This window comes from Trachemys scripta, chromosome 6, assembly GCF_013100865.1.
Source record: "Trachemys scripta elegans isolate TJP31775 chromosome 6, CAS_Tse_1.0, whole genome shotgun sequence".
NCBI lineage: Eukaryota > Metazoa > Chordata > Testudines > Emydidae > Trachemys > Trachemys scripta.
The window spans coordinates 92,981,991-92,997,694 of NC_048303.1; the positions used below are offsets into that span (position 1 = coordinate 92,981,991).

General features: G+C 40.7%; 1 protein-coding gene across 1 annotated transcript in view; it reads left to right on the forward strand.

Annotated features, from left to right (window-relative positions):
• The first annotated feature begins 316 nt into the window (after window positions 1-316).
• TMC1 (transmembrane channel like 1) overlaps window positions 317-15,704 on the forward strand; it is a 79,304-nt gene continuing 63,916 nt past the window's right edge. The window contains exons 1-2 of the mRNA XM_034774931.1: window positions 317-403; window positions 14,945-15,010. Coding sequence (XP_034630822.1) covers window positions 364-403; window positions 14,945-15,010 — 106 coding nt within the window. The 5' untranslated portion in view covers window positions 317-363. The remainder of the gene's footprint in view (window positions 404-14,944; window positions 15,011-15,704) is intronic.

Here is a 15,704-nt window from a genome sequence, read left to right on the forward strand (position 1 = left end):
TCCTGATTTAGCAAAGCACTTAATCATTTAAACAACTGCGCTAGCTTCTGTAGGAGTGTATATTCCAAAAGAATTTTTGTTCCTTTTCAAATTAAAAAAAAAAAAAAAGCGCAAACAAGCTCTCCCTTCCTTTTGACCCCAGTACTCCAACCCTAAATGGTAAACTAAACATTCATGAAAAGTTAATCACTTGGGAAATTAGTACCTTCTTATATTTCAGTCCATGAAACTGCAGCAGCGCCTCCTTTTCGCTGACAGGCAAAACTCGGTTGATGTGCTAGATACTTTGTCTTGAACTACTTATCCTTCAAGCAATCTCCTGTACAGGCAGCAGCTAGAACAGCCCTGTGAAATACAGTCACGATGCCTAGACATGAAAAGCCAACCACCGTTGAGAGTGCTGGTAATTACAAATATAATTATACATGTATTCACTTACTGTATGCAGCTCAACATTCTGCAGGATTGCTTAAAACTATTTCTCCCTTATTCTTCCTGGTAGAACTTTACCTTCAAAGTGTAATTCATTATCTGTTTAGAAATTTATTTTACTTGAAAGCACCTTTGCTTTTAATTTGCTTCTTATAAGAAATCAATTTAGTTTTTCCATTAGCTCATAAATCAAAACAATGCAACGACCACCATTGCTTGACCCACAATTCTATCAACGGATGGGGCAGCAGAAGAAAACAAAGAATTTTCGGTGCCTCTTGCAGTTCATACTCAGGCAAAAATCCCAGTTGCTTCAGTATTTAATATTAAATGTAATATACATTATTAATAATAAAAGCCTTTAGTAGTATTTCCATGTTGACACTGTGTTGGATATTAGAAATGGTTTTTCTAGGACTGTATTATCTAAGGATTAGATCCTGCAAAGTGTTGAGCAGCTTTTGAAGGTGTGGCATGCACTCTTCTCTCATGGGCAATGCTGCACTTTTCTAAATGTAGTGGGCATGAAATATCTGATTTTGCTTCTGGAAGGGTCAGGCATCTTATATCAAATTGCTTTTAACAGGAATTCATCAAGTCTCATTAAGTATCATGGCTGATACCACAAAACAAATTTTTAGCAAACTCATGTTATTCAGGAATAATGCAGTAAATTCTACTTTTATAACCAGCAGCTCCAAGAACTGCTCAGTGCTTTGCAGGATAGGGCTCTAAAAGGAGTAACTTGGAGTTATATTCTGACATCCTTTCCCTCCTCTCCAAATACCATCACATAATTTTTTTCAGTCTTTTTTCTCTTTTATTGATTGATATAATTTTCAAATAATGAGTGCTTGTGTGGACTCTAAGTTGTTATGTATCAGTGAAATCTAATCTTAGTATGGGACAAATTCTGATGTCCTCACTCAGTCTTTACTCAGCCGGAATTCTTACTGACTTCTGTGGGTGTTTGTTAATCTTTAATAATTTCTTACTCGGACAAAAACGGACTACAGCATTTACCCATATTTGTAGAAAATGGGTACTGTGCTAAATTTTAATCCAGCTAGCATTTGCCCTTTGGGTCTAGATATCAGACTAATAATTCAGTTATGTTAGCATCCATCAAAAAGAGTGATTCTTACCAGAATTAGCATTCCTGAGATGAACAAGAATGGTGTTATATCTTTTCTGCATTGGATAATAGGATCATAATTAAACTTTAGGTAGATTTTATGTCAGATTTTATTAGTAACATATAATGTTCACTTCACAATTTATATGAAAATCCATTTGTCATAGCGAAATTATCTTGACTCTATTTAGAGATGGGCTCATGCTGCTAATTTCAGGTCTGGATCTGGATTTCAAATACCCAAAGTTAGGTTGTGTTTAGTTCCAGAGCTTCAGTTCATCTTATTATAAATATCTAGGAACCCTCTGAGAAATGATCCATGGTTGGATTTCATACTCCCTCCAGGGTTGGGGGTGTTTGATTCTGGTGCTTTGGTTTCAGGCTCATCTCTAATTTTATTGCTGGACCAAATTTGGTAACAATCTGTTTGATAGTATCAGTCATGGTACTTTATCAGTCTGAATTAACTCTGTCAGAAACAATTTGGTATAAGTAGATTTAGCAAAATTCAATATTATTTTTATAATGTTGATGGATATATTCATTATTTTAAAGTTTTTTTTATTTTTAGCTATTTAAATGTTCAAAGTTGCAGGAAATTATGGTGGGGTGTCAGACAACTATTTAGTGACAGCAGATGTTGAGATTCAAGAAGTTAAAGCTTTAAACCACAAATTGTCAACATCACATGTCAAAAAATCCTTAACTCAACAAATCATGCCTGTTTTTACTATTAATTCACTAGCCCATAAGCCTAATTCACTAGTCTAGATCACTTACTCTAATAAGTTCCCAAGCAGTGTTTTTCTTATTTTGCATATCTGTAAATTTCTATCATCATCAATAGAAATATTTTTTCATTGGTTTGTATGTGTATGGTGAAATAGAAGTTTACCAACACCTACCGATAAAATCTAACCCTTTCAAAGCTAGGTATAAGACACCTGACCCACCTCTTTCCACGAGCAACAATGCTTCAGACATGTCTGTAATCCATGATATCACATCCATACAATTTAGAAAAGTGTAGCATTTTCTCAAATGTTTGGCAGATGCATTGTTCCTGGGGCATGTTAAGGATAGTGCAACACAGTAATTTGCTGTCATGTTGCATGATGTGAAATAATCAATCAGTAAGAAGTACAGAAAATGGTGGTCTCCTGAACATGGTCTGGTGGATCAAGCAGGGGCATGGGAGTCAGGACTCACATCTTCTATTTCCAGCTTTGTGACTGATTTGGTGTATGGCCCCCACTAAGCCACAGAGGGCTCAATTCTGCCATGCTACCAATTGTGGCCCAGGAACCTCTTGGTGCCAACTGGCAAAGGAGAAAAGGGGGTGCAGATAGTTTAACAGGGATTCTCTGGGTCAGATACATGTTTAATAATTCACTAGAGGGTGGCATGTGAGGCCACCCTTAATAATTCACTAGAGGGTGGCATGTGAGAGCCAGTAACCTGCTCGTCATCATCCATCCATATATTTTACAGTGATGTATAATATTTAAGAATTTATGTATCAATACTGAAAATTATATTCTTAAATTCAGGCATGTCACCAGGAGGTGACATGTTTCAGCCAGGTTCCTTTCAAGCAGGAGGTAACAGATGCTTCTCTCTCTGTCTGGTCATCTGCGCATACTGAGCCAAAAGTTAATCAAGAGATTGAAAATGTTTTCAAGAGAGGAAGTTTATAGGAAGAAATAAACAGAAGGGGATTTTGGCTATGAATATAGACAATGGGATGTTGAGGGTGTAAGTGGGGTTGCAGAGGTACACCCTGGATCCTTCACTGAGGAAGCAAGTTAAGAATAGCATGTATCTTATCAATGGAGGTCACAGCGAAGCCTGACTGTAAAACACTGGTAGGACTTGGGTGATTGCTTTATAAGATATGAAAGGATCTAGTTAAGTAAGTCTAAGTTCTAGAATGCATGTTCTGATTTTATATGTAACCATTTGTTTCCAGTACTTCTATTTGCTATCACTTGAATTACTACACTTTGTTAAGCTTTTCCTTGTTTTCACTATAAACATTTCTCAGTGCTGTGTGTCAAGCAGAGCAGTGATGTGAGCTGTAATTGGTAAGTGGGCGTGTATGGCTTCTTTGGCAGGACAGCAACAGTGACTACTGCAGGCCTCCAGCGGAACAGAAGCTGGATACTTCAGGGAGATGCTCGGAGTTGGGGTGTGCCCATCAGTAACCTGTAGAGAGAGAAAGCGGGGCTTGTGTAGACCTAGACTTTGTGTTGGCCGTGGCTGGTGGAGTCAGGCAGCTGACTCATGGCAGGCAGAAATAAGGGTCTCTCACACCAAAGGCATTTGGTAGTGGGTTGCCTCACAGCCCTGGGAAGTGTCACCCAGTGGGATTACTTAAGGGAATACTCAACACGAGTGCATCTCCATAATGGAGGGGCCCCAGTGGAAAGGTAATGTAACCCAGGGTCATACAACCTATCTTTCCTGATCTCTAGAGGATCAGTGAAGCCCCTCCCCTCAGTCCTGGCCAGCCCATGCATCTGACTGATCCAGAGTGCTCTTTGTGGGGCCTGGAAGTGGATTGAGATGACCCTGATAATAGTGAGGCATTGGGGGTAGGATAGGGACCAGGTCTGTTTTATGTACACTAGACTTGGAACTTGTACAGAATCTTTCTTTTCAGTAGCTAGCAGTACCACCTGTTATTCTCATTACCAATGCTATAAATGAGAGAATGGGAATAAGATGAGCAAGTCACACTTTGGAAACTGTAAAGGTCAGAAACATACAATTTATTGATTTTCATAGACAATACTGGGCATTAATATTTTGATCCTACATTCTTAGGACAAAGATTGCAATAAGAATGGGAAATGGCCCTAGATCAATCTGCTTAATTGACAAAGTGTTAACACAAATAGGAAGTGATACAGATGTAACCTGTTCTAGTTCTGGTCTTATGTGCGTCATTTAAGGGGCTCTGCAGGCTTCAAAGACCCCAACTTCTACCTATTGTAAAGCACTATAGGCCAGCTCTTCCACTGGTATAAGCCAGCATAGCTCCACTGAAGTCAAGGGCTACAATGGAGCTATGCTGAACAACACTGGCTGGTCCCTCTATTTTTGTTTTAACTCTTTTTTCCTGACTTGATCAAGAAAAATTTATAAGCTTGCACCCTGCTCTCCACATGGCACCAGGTGTTTTGCAGCAAAACACTAGATTCTCAGGTAGAGGCCTAATTAAAAAACACAACTGAGCCATGAGTGGTTTTCTCTTCCAGGTATTTATGAGCATGATGCAAGCAGGGCTGTCACACCATCCTTCCGCCTACCTGTCTGCTCAGGAGAGATGGGTTGGACAGGCAAAACTCACATGCGGATCTGAACTTGTCCCAAATTCAGCAGCAGTCGTCTGAACCAAAACCCTTGTTGGCAGGGCACTGACTTATACTCCACATATATAAACAGATTTTAATCTCCTAACTCCCCTGCATGTGCTCTAAACAAAGTCCGTATGGCATGTCGAATGACCGGGCTGAGCACAATCTTGGTATTGGTGATGCTGTGCAGAATGTTTCATTGTAAAGCAGGCCCAGGAGCCATAAGGCTTCTGGTAGGTCCACAGGGCTTGGGGAAGGGCAAATCCTGTGCCTCCCATGACAGAACAATATGGGGGAGGGAGGAACTCGGAAGCGTTCTTCATTGAATTTTCCTCCCCTCCTCCGCCTGCTTCTATGGGTTTTAATGGCAAGGGGGAATAATACGGGCCTGATTCTGCAGCCCTGCAATAGGCTTATCCACCCTTGAACTGAAAGGGAGCTTTGCCTGAAAAAGGAGTTCTAAGTCTTGCCCTAAACTTAAAGAAGCAACAAATGAAGCCTGTGATGGACAAGTACAGACTAGTAGGAAGTTGGAAGCAGCCAGCCAGATTGTAGGATACCATACAAGTGCATGACAGGATGCCAACCCTCCTGATTTAATCAGAACAGTTCCTATTGTTTTAACAAAACATTTACCACTTTTCCATTCTACCAACAGAAACCTATTGCCACCCTGCAGAGCTGAACAGAGTTGAAAGAATGTGTCCTTCATTTACTTCCTACATCTCCCTGTTTATAACTTTCAGATGTTGAGAAGGTTGCACATTGTTGGGCAAAACATCCTCTTCAGTGAAAGCCTGGTGTAGGGAATGGATAATAATGAGGCACATGACTGACAACTAGGCAGTCGAGAAGGTATATATTGGGGGAGGAAGGGAAGGGAAGAAAGAAAATCTTCCTTTAGTTATCTGAGCCTAGTCATTGAAAACTGAACCTCATTAAATTTATGTAGTGATGACATTTTGGACATGTATAAACATGTCTATTTAACTAGCTCCCCTTAGCACATTTGAAATGTAGCCTGGAAAAAGAAAAAAAGGACAGTGAAGGCAAGTGGGGGTTGCAGAGTTCCTGTATCAGCCTTCTAGAGTTTTGAAGTAATCTGATCAGCTTCACATACAAGGTCACATCAAACAGCTGACAAGCAAAATCTGAGAATATACTAAAATGGTAAAGAAAACTTGAACTTCTCAATGCGCATTAAATTTGCAGTATAGATCTATAATTGAGTAAAAGTGAGATGTTTACTTAAAACAACAATGAATGTCTTGATTTCTGTAGATTGATTCTTGGCTACTTGAAGGCCTTTGTCTCTCCCCATGTGCTACACTATGGCAGATGGGATGCTTCCACTGACAGTCCCCTGGTTAAATGAGATGGGGATGCTAGCAGAGCATCCTAGGGGAGGGATAATTGAGCTCAGCTTAACTTGGCCCCTTCAGGTCATCTTCAAGGTCTAGTGGTTTCCCCAGGGTTTGGTTTCAGGGAGAATTGTGAGTGGATGGAGGCGTGGTGAGGAATTTAGGATGTCTGGGACTACTTATTTTGGACATTAGTCTACTATTCAAGGTTCAGAGAAGAATGTGAAGGGAATTTCAGATTTTTTTTAAGCAACTGGATGTAGATCTTCTGAGGTATAGATAACTATCTTTTTGGCATTGGAGAGAGAATTTCACTAGTTTCTAGTGAAAGAGACCCACCTACATTATCAGATCTACTTACCAGGTCCAGATGTAGAAGAGATACTGTTGCCTCCTGACTGCTCCCTCATTGAGGAGTGAGGCTCTGCTGTGGCTTGCCTCAGTTTCCATCCCTTAATGGGGTAACAACGAGGTCACTAAAACAGCCTGGCAAAGGAGAAGCCAAAAACTCTGCAGCAGTACATCTCCCTTTAATAAAGCCTTCTGAAAGGAACACTTGCACCAGGGTTCTTACCTCAGAGCCCAGATAAAACTTAAAAATCCCAAAGCAAAATTCTCTAAGTTCCAGAAGCAGCTTCTTATGTTGTAAGGCCTCAGGATTCTCCACAGCCCAGATAGCGCTGCATTCTTTGCCAGCTTGTTCAAGTTCTCTCTCAGGCTTTCCCTGTCTGGATAGCTGTTGCCTAATTCACGGTCCATAGGTGCTCCTCTCCTCTGGAGCTTCTTTTCTCCTCAGAAGCTTTTTTCAGCTGAGATCTCCTAAGCCTTTTATTTGGCTCCTTAATTAACTGCCTTCCAGCTACATAGGCAATTCACTACCCTCAGGTGGAGCAGGGTTGGCTCATTCCCTTCAGCGGAGCCTGTCACAGGTATGCTGGGCGTTTGACTCCAGGTAATTGCTTGAAAGTCTGTCTGTGCTCCAGTATATTGTCTTAATGATTAAATAATAAAAAGTCGTATTATTCATTTTTTATGTCACCCTTTATCCTGAAGAATCTTACAGTACTTTCCAAACTACATACAAACCACTTTGCCTATTACTGAAATGCAACCTCCTCCAGGGTGGAAGACAGGCAACTGTTGAACAATTGCCAGCCAGCAGTGTTACACAACTGGACCATATTTTATGGGTTAGTTCTGAGGAACATTTGCATGCTGCATCGTGTTATCAGAATAAGACCTCAAGGAAAGTTTGTCAGTAAGAAAATATAGAATGAGCTAGAAAACAAAAATTAAATATGAATGCTTCCCTCCACTCCTCCCATTTCAGCAAGGCGTATCATCAAGTGCAAAGGTCAATGGCAGGAGGATGAGGTAGGAATTTATCAGTACCTACAGTTCTAAATCTCAGGTTTATGAGGGCAGAGTGACCTGAGTGAACAAGGCCACTGAATGGCCAGTGAAGGCCCACACACAATCTGTCTCTTTTTCTCATGGAGTGCTCCACTTGTGGCCACCAAAGTGAGAAAATTCCAGGTTTCCCTCTGAGCAGTCTATTGGCATCTACGGGCCAGGCTTCACTGCAGCATTAACTCTGACTTGGGTGTTGCCCCAATCCTGTGTCCCAGGTACACACAAATCCCTCTCACCCGAGTTTGGCGGAGCTTTCAACCCAAGCTAGCTCACCTGACTGGGGCTATAGGCTAAAACTTGAGTGAGTCTTTGGTTCGTAACCTGATCACTTTGCATTGAGGATGAAGGCTAAATCATTTGAGTGGTGATAGTCCTTTAGTGCCTTCCCATGACTCCCTCCATGAACTCAGAAGGACAGAGAAGTTCTCTCACAATTCACTGGGAAAGAATCAGAGTGATTCAGCTTACCACCGCACAAAGAATCACAGGAGGCATATCCTGAAGTCCTAGTGACACATCCAGGTGCAGCACCAGTAATTCACGCAGAGTTTTGCAGTGTGGCTGCGCACACTGGGCTAGGCTAACCTGGGTGCTCAGATCCTGGTGCTGGTCACCCAAGATAACTGCAGTGAACACATACCCCAAGATGTTTGAGATCCTCTTCAAACCTTCTCATTAACACTGAGTCATTCTAAATGTTGCTCCCTAGCTCTGCTCTGCTTCTTGGAGCTGTTCACAAGTCTGATCACGTGTAGGCCAATTTGAAAAAGCTGGAAACAAGTGACAGTTATTCAGCTAAAAGCATCCCACATACTGATGTTTATGGTCTTGCATCAAAGATTATAAATAACCACTTCAGAAAACCAGTGTATCATGAAACCTTCAGTTTTGATGCAGGGTAATAGTAAAGTGTCTGAGGAATACTTCTCTGCCATTGCTGTGTCATATAGAAGTGCATTGAAGTTTAGTGCTAAACAGCATTTAGATTTAGTGTCACCATGAAATGTAATTTGTATATGGATGAAATGCTCCTCTAATAATTCAGCAAGACAGGTTTTGCCATGAATAATTGTAGCATTGAATTGTGGGCTGCTTAGCCCCTTCTTTTCCTCTTGGAAAACTATTACTGAGTTAATGATCTGAAGTAGCTTCCTGGTAATAATGCTAAGTACATTTCTAACAATTTATTGCGCCTATCTGTCAAATGTCCAAACTACCAATAATGTTGGTCTTTTAGATATGTGACAAAACCAACAAACAAAACCAAAAAGTCAATTATTAATACAGCAAAGATCTTAAAATTATTTGTTTTTTTTACTCATGTGGTCTTCGTCACTCCAGCAGCTGAGAAGGGATCTATTTCTTTAACATGTACAATATTTGCTAGTTTCATGATCATTTTTATGACACAGCTTTTTTAATGTCAATAAAGTGTAGAGCTATGTGAAATGTTTGCAAGGAAGCCACTAGAAACACTTCAGGTTTCTTGCTTTTTTATAAAGTCCAAACTTAGGTTAGGTGTGTCAAAAATCTCACTGGCCTTTCAAGTGAACCTGAACACATCCTGTAATGTGTGCATGCTCCTGTGGAGCAGAGAAAGTTTTGGCACTCATTAACAAGTGCCACTTGCCAGGCCTACACCCTGGACCTAGTATTACTCATACAGTAATGCTTTGCATTCAGCCACAGGGAATTACTGTGGGTCATGTGACTTTGCTTCATATGCATTGTCCACCATGTCAGGTCAGCAGTCTCATAAGTATTTTAAAAATTGGCACTGGTACGAATGTTGCTGACACTGATTACCATGAAAGGCACATGTCCCAGAGTCTGGTGCTCTTTGGCTGCAGCTCCTCTCCTGATACTTTCAATTATCATTGAACTGCAGAAGTTGATACTCTCCGCTCAGCAACATACAGTACTGAGTTACAATCCAATAGCACCACCCGAATAAATAACGCTTTGTACCAGACCGCACTGTGAGCTCTGTAGGTAAGAAATAAAGATAAGAAATGTAACATGTCCAGGCCGCTCTAGAATTTTTGATGCAATATATCCTGTCCCCCCGCTTTTTAAAATTACTAGCGATATTTGCATGGACCAGCGTTTTTATCCTTGTGAAGTTCTTTTTCCTTTCTGCTTATTCCTGTCTTATTTATACTTTAGCACGTTTGTTACTTTCTGCGTAACATTTATGGGAAAAAAAAAACGTTTAGTTAAAAATATGGTTTCCCAAAACAGGTCTAACAAGTTTCATCAGCTTCACATTCATCAGGCAGAGCAGTTTAGGTCACATCTACTTGGTGTAAAAGCATTGCAATAAAAGTGGCTTAAGCTGGTAACAACTGCACAACACACATACAACTGCTGCCCAAGCATTTTGCAAGCATCAATTATATCAGTTGGATGGAAAGCTGGGGAAGAGGGGGTTTTTGCTTTTTCTAGCATCTATTTCTGTGAGATAGATGAACTCTTGTTTTTGCTTCCTACCATGCCTGCTCTGGGAAAACTTCTGCTAGAGCTGAAAACTGGCCTGAGACCAATATGAGAGCCCAGCATGGGATATGGAATGATGAGGTGTTCCAGGTGGAGCTCACCTACCTGATCCACAAGCGGCAGGTCTCCAGCAAGGTGTCACAGAGTTTGGCGAATTGGGAATTGGGTGTAGTGCTAACCAGTGCTGAGACAACATCAAGAGGCTGTAGGACCAATATAATAAAAGAGCATTGTCAGGGCTGCTTGAGTCACTGGCACCTCCATCTTGGGCCCTTCTATGCAGATCCTGTCTCCATCCAGGCAATCATTCCAGGTTGTTGGCGCTTGCGTGGGGTAAGGGTGGGGTTGATGAAAATTGCCAAGAATCAGGAGGAGAGTGTCCTGGAGTCCAAGGGCCAGCTGACAGAGGAGTATGACTGAAATGAAGATGAACTATCACAAGATGAAAGGACATTGACATAACTAACTGTCTTCAGACTAAGCTTTTTAGGACAGATACTGTCATTTACTCTATGTATATACAGTGCCTGAGACAATGGGTACCTAGCCTGTCTGAGGCCTCTAGGTGCTACTATAATAATTATGATTAATAATAATAGACACACTGTGTGTTCTATTTGATGTCATTGTGCCTTATTGCCTTTTTCATTTGTTTGTCCTTGAGGGAAGAAGAATCCCAGAACTAACAATACCAATACCATCAATAGTACTGAGGTGTTTCTTCAAAGAGCTAGTAATAGGCATCCATCTTCATTTGGAAATTTATCAACCACTCACCATCACCCCATCCAGCTATCATCCCAACATAAAATAGAGGCCTCATCCAGAATCCACTCAGGAAACATTCATGGATTGAAAGAAGGCAAGGTGTTCAATGCCTGCCTGCTGCACCAGTAGATTATCTTACAGCTGATCCTGGGACGTTGTGCTAAGGGGAGTTATAAGCACTGTGCCCATTAACTGAATTCTCAGGAGCTCTTATCTGTTCCTGAATTCTGCCTGTAATGCTTTCCAACCTTCAGCAGCAATGCAACTAATCAGGGGAAGCAGTGTCAAGAATGGTCACTTCTGCTCCAGGATACGGTCTATGCTGGTGCTCATGTTGTTGGTGACACTGACTGCACCTGAGAATTCTGGGGTATTAACAAACAAGTCTGATATCCTTTAACTCCCAGAATGTTTCACGATGTGGAAATTCTTCTCTCTTATCCCAAGACTACTTATTTTGCTTAAGAGCCTTTGGTGAGGGTCCCTGTCAAAGGCTTTCTGAAAGTCCAAGTACACCTATGGAACTCGTTGCCAGGGGATGTTGTGAAGGGCAGATGAACCCCATGCTCTGGGTGTCCCTAATCCTCTGAGTTCCAGAAGCTGGGACTGGATTGACTAGGGATAGATCATTCAATAATTGCCCCGTTCTGTTCATTCCCTCAGAAGCATCTGGCACTGGCCACTGTCAGAAGACAGGATACTGGGTTAGATGGACCATTTGTCTGACTCGTTGTGGCCATTCTTATGTTCTTATCTAGTGCAGAGAAGGCCAGAGTGTTTGGAATGAAGCACAATAATGTGTAATTCCAGAAAATATAAAAGGAACTTGTGATAATTTGTCACTTAAATGTTGCCACAATGATTTCTGTTGCACAGTAAATTTGTTCTGTTTTAGAGGGTATCTTTAGGACAAATGGATTTAACAGGTTTGCAAGGTCTGTTTTTGCAGAAGAATGCGGTCATGGAGGCAGCAACTACCTTTCAATCTAATGCTATAAATTGTCAGCTTTTGCAAAAAAATCCAAGATTGTGCAGGGTCTGCACTATGAACTCACTACTCTAGCAGTTGCGCGATCCCCTCTAATCCTCTCTTTGCACTTCCAGGCTAATACAAGGCTTTTTCTCACCTCCTTTCCACAGTAATATCCACTTCATTTGTTTTTATGTTTTTTTCTCTGTTTGTTGTTTAAAATCTCTATTATTTAGCATTTTCACTGTTGGTCGCATAGATAATCAAGCATGTAAACACATTGACTTTCTATTATTTGGAAGACAATGGTCTACCTCCTCCTTCCCCTCCCCAGTCAGAATGATGAGTGATCCTATTATTTAGTGCAACATATTATCTTGTCCGATATGCTGGATTCAGTTTAGCACATTTATTAGCTTATGCCACTATATTTAATTAAATTCAATAAATTACTTTCTATTGCATTTAAGTTGCTATGCTGCATAGTGCATTGTTTTTATTTCTACCAGATATAATGTTAATTTCTGCATGATATACTGTTAGCTCCAGCGCATGATTCAGAATATATTCTAACCCCTCAGCTGTTTGCTTATTGTCTGCACTCATCAGAATCTGCAGTAGGGCCAATCCTATATCATTATAATGCTTCCTTGGGAATTTCTCTTTGGCTGGAGGAGCTCAGTAAAGGAATTAGTTGCAAATAAAAGACCATGAGCTACCGTTGCATGCAACATATCTTTTTAGAGATGTCTGTCTTCGTCATTGCAAGCTCTCAATAACGATGTAATGATCTTTGTCAAATGTAGATCCAGTTACTGCCAGCAACAGAAGGCATATGTCCAGGCTGAACAAAAGAGCACTTATTTTCATATCCCACTGATGATATTGCATGATTAAATTTTTGCATAATCTTAAAAAATTATTATGCAGATGTTGTGCAAATGACAGAAAATACTATTACAAAGATGTTTTGTGGAGGGAATTTAAATTTTGTGCATACATCCCTGTTTTAATATGCCTGTCAAATACTGGATAATAACCCTTTCCATGTTAATACATGGACAGAAACAAGACTCTTTGTTGTTTCTTGTTTACAGCTTTACATATTTTACCATTTTTTGATTTATAATCTCCTATCTCAGCAAAGCTAAGCAGCAATGCCTGATTGTTTGGTTACAGTTTTCACTGGATAAATTAACTTCTACATCATTGTTTAAGAGGTCACAAGCTGCTTAATAGGAGTCCATGACAGAAACTGGTGGGGGAAGGGGAGCCACTACAAGAGTGAGGAAAAGTGAAAAGGCACACAAGGAAGTGAATAATAATGATAATTTTAGTTTCCTCTTGACTGAAAAGTTGTTTTAGAAAAATTGAGTTGTACAACTTACTATAGGCTTACTGTCCTGACTTTATAGGGAGAAAGTTAGGTAGCACATGTCTGAAAATATAGGATATATAGAAATTGAACAACAACTGCATAGTTATATTAAGGGACAATATTTCTTAATTTCCTCCTTAATTCTTTCCCACCACATATCAACTTACACATTCCATCGGCATACCTCAAGCCCTCTCCCTCATGCTTCTGGGCCTCCAGACCCAGACAGAGACACATTGAGAACTTTTCAGGGAGCTGGCTGCAACTTTCTCCTCTTACACCAGTAGAAATCTTTCTGAGGGAACATCACTGGTTGACACCAGTTGGCCAACACCAGGTCAACACCAGGTCACCAAATAGCTCTTTTCTTCAGCTGAACTTCTTTGGAATTAAATACATAGTGTTCCCTACCACCACCACCAGTTCAAAGTGCTCCAGATAGATTATTTGGGATATACTCCTGGTTACTTGTGGCTAGCAGGTACAGGATATCTCCTGCTCTACTCATTAGTAATCAATATTAGAGTGGTGTGAATAATTTGACTAGAATGACAACTCCCATAAAATGAAGGTAGCTTTGTGTGTTCTAGATCTCTCCAGGAATAGTAAACCCAGTTCCGTAAACATTTAGGTAATAGGCTTGATAACATTTGCAGAACCATAGATCTACACCCTCCAATCACATCTCAGTAAACAGAGCAACTCAGCCAACCTCCTCTATTCATTACAACTAGGGCCCATAAGTGCCCCTCTCTCATTAAGCCAACCATCAGCTTCCTCCCTCACTGCATTACTGGACTCCCTCAGACAGTAACACCGCAGCCATGTCCCTCCACTTAGGACCAGGGAGCCCACTCCAACCTCAGTATTGTTGTCCTGGGAGCTGAAGGTGGCTAGTATATGGGGTCCTCTCCCTGGAGTCTCCACTCTCTATCTCATCTCTTGAGGGCTATGAGGTAGGACAATTCCCTGTCCAAGAAAGAACAAAATCATTTCTTGCCACTTTGCTTAGAGTTTTGAATTCTAAATCTGAAGCTTCAAAAGAAACTCCTCTCCCCTCTTCTGGAACCCTCTACCCATCAGCTGTGCTGCTACTCCTAAATCTCATTCCCCCTTCACTCAGTTTTACCAGGAAATGGCTCTTTGTTAAAGCTTGCAGGTGATCTTAGAAGATTACAGAGCGCTAGTCACTGCTAGTCTTGCACATTTTTAAAGGAAGTTTGAGAATTGCCCAGGGTGGCAGCACTTTTTTCATTTTCTTTTTGCTTTCTCCCAGACAGGAGGTTGCTGCTGGTTACCTCATCTCTCCATGAAACTTCTACCTCTCACATCCTCCATCTTCTTCCTATTTGAAAAAGAAAAACTCACTTTTTATTACCACCATTCTCAGCTCCAGTGCTCTGGCCAAAGAAAGGGGGACAAGGAGTGCCACATGCCACTGTGTTGTTCATACCTCCCTGGTTGTACTCACTAAAATATATATTCTAAAACTTCAGTGTTCCAGTATGTTGGGTTTACGTAATTAAGAGCCCAAATATGACACATTCAAGTCACTTCTAAGCATATCTTTTAAAAATGTCTTTAATAACTATTTATCTTTCAATGTACAGCACAATATGATTTCTTTCACAGTGGGCATTGAAGTTGACAATGAAGAAGGCAGCGCAGCTGAGAGCGAAGATGACGACAGCAAAATAGGTAATCGGTGATGGACAATTTCAATTCTACATTCAGACAGTTTCTTGTTGCAGTGCATGACACGAGATATGGAGGCTTAATCCAGTTCCGGTTTGGCTGTTTTTAGTGAAGAGACTCAGGCTGGATTTAAACTAATCAGCTGAAGTGAAGAGCTCTATAGCCTACTACCATTCTTTTGAGACATCCTGATCCCACAGTTCATGAATTACTGTAATCATGTACTACACTCTGAATTTCATGTTTAAACTAATATATTTGGAAAATAACTCCAGTGGTTGAAAGGCAGCAGGGAAGTCTATCATATAATGAACTTGGTGATAATATAATGAACTTGGTATCTTAACCTGTCAGAGGTATAGGAGTGTGGTGAGCTGTAATGATAGAATCATAGAAATGTAGGGCTGGAAGGACTTTGAGAGGTTATCCAGTCCACCCCCTGCATCAAGACAGGACCAAGTATACCTAGGACTTCCTTGAGAAGTGTTTGTCTAATCTGTTCTTAAAAATCTCAATGACAGCGATTCCAAAATTTCCCTGGAAGGCTATTCCAGAATTTCCTGGGAAATTTTGGAATCACTGTCATAGCTTTATCAGATCCTGTGCTGGGGAGCAGGGGTTTCCTTATAGTTAGAAAGTTTTTCGAAATATGTAACCTAAATCTTCCGTGTTGCAGATTACGCAGATTACTTCTTCA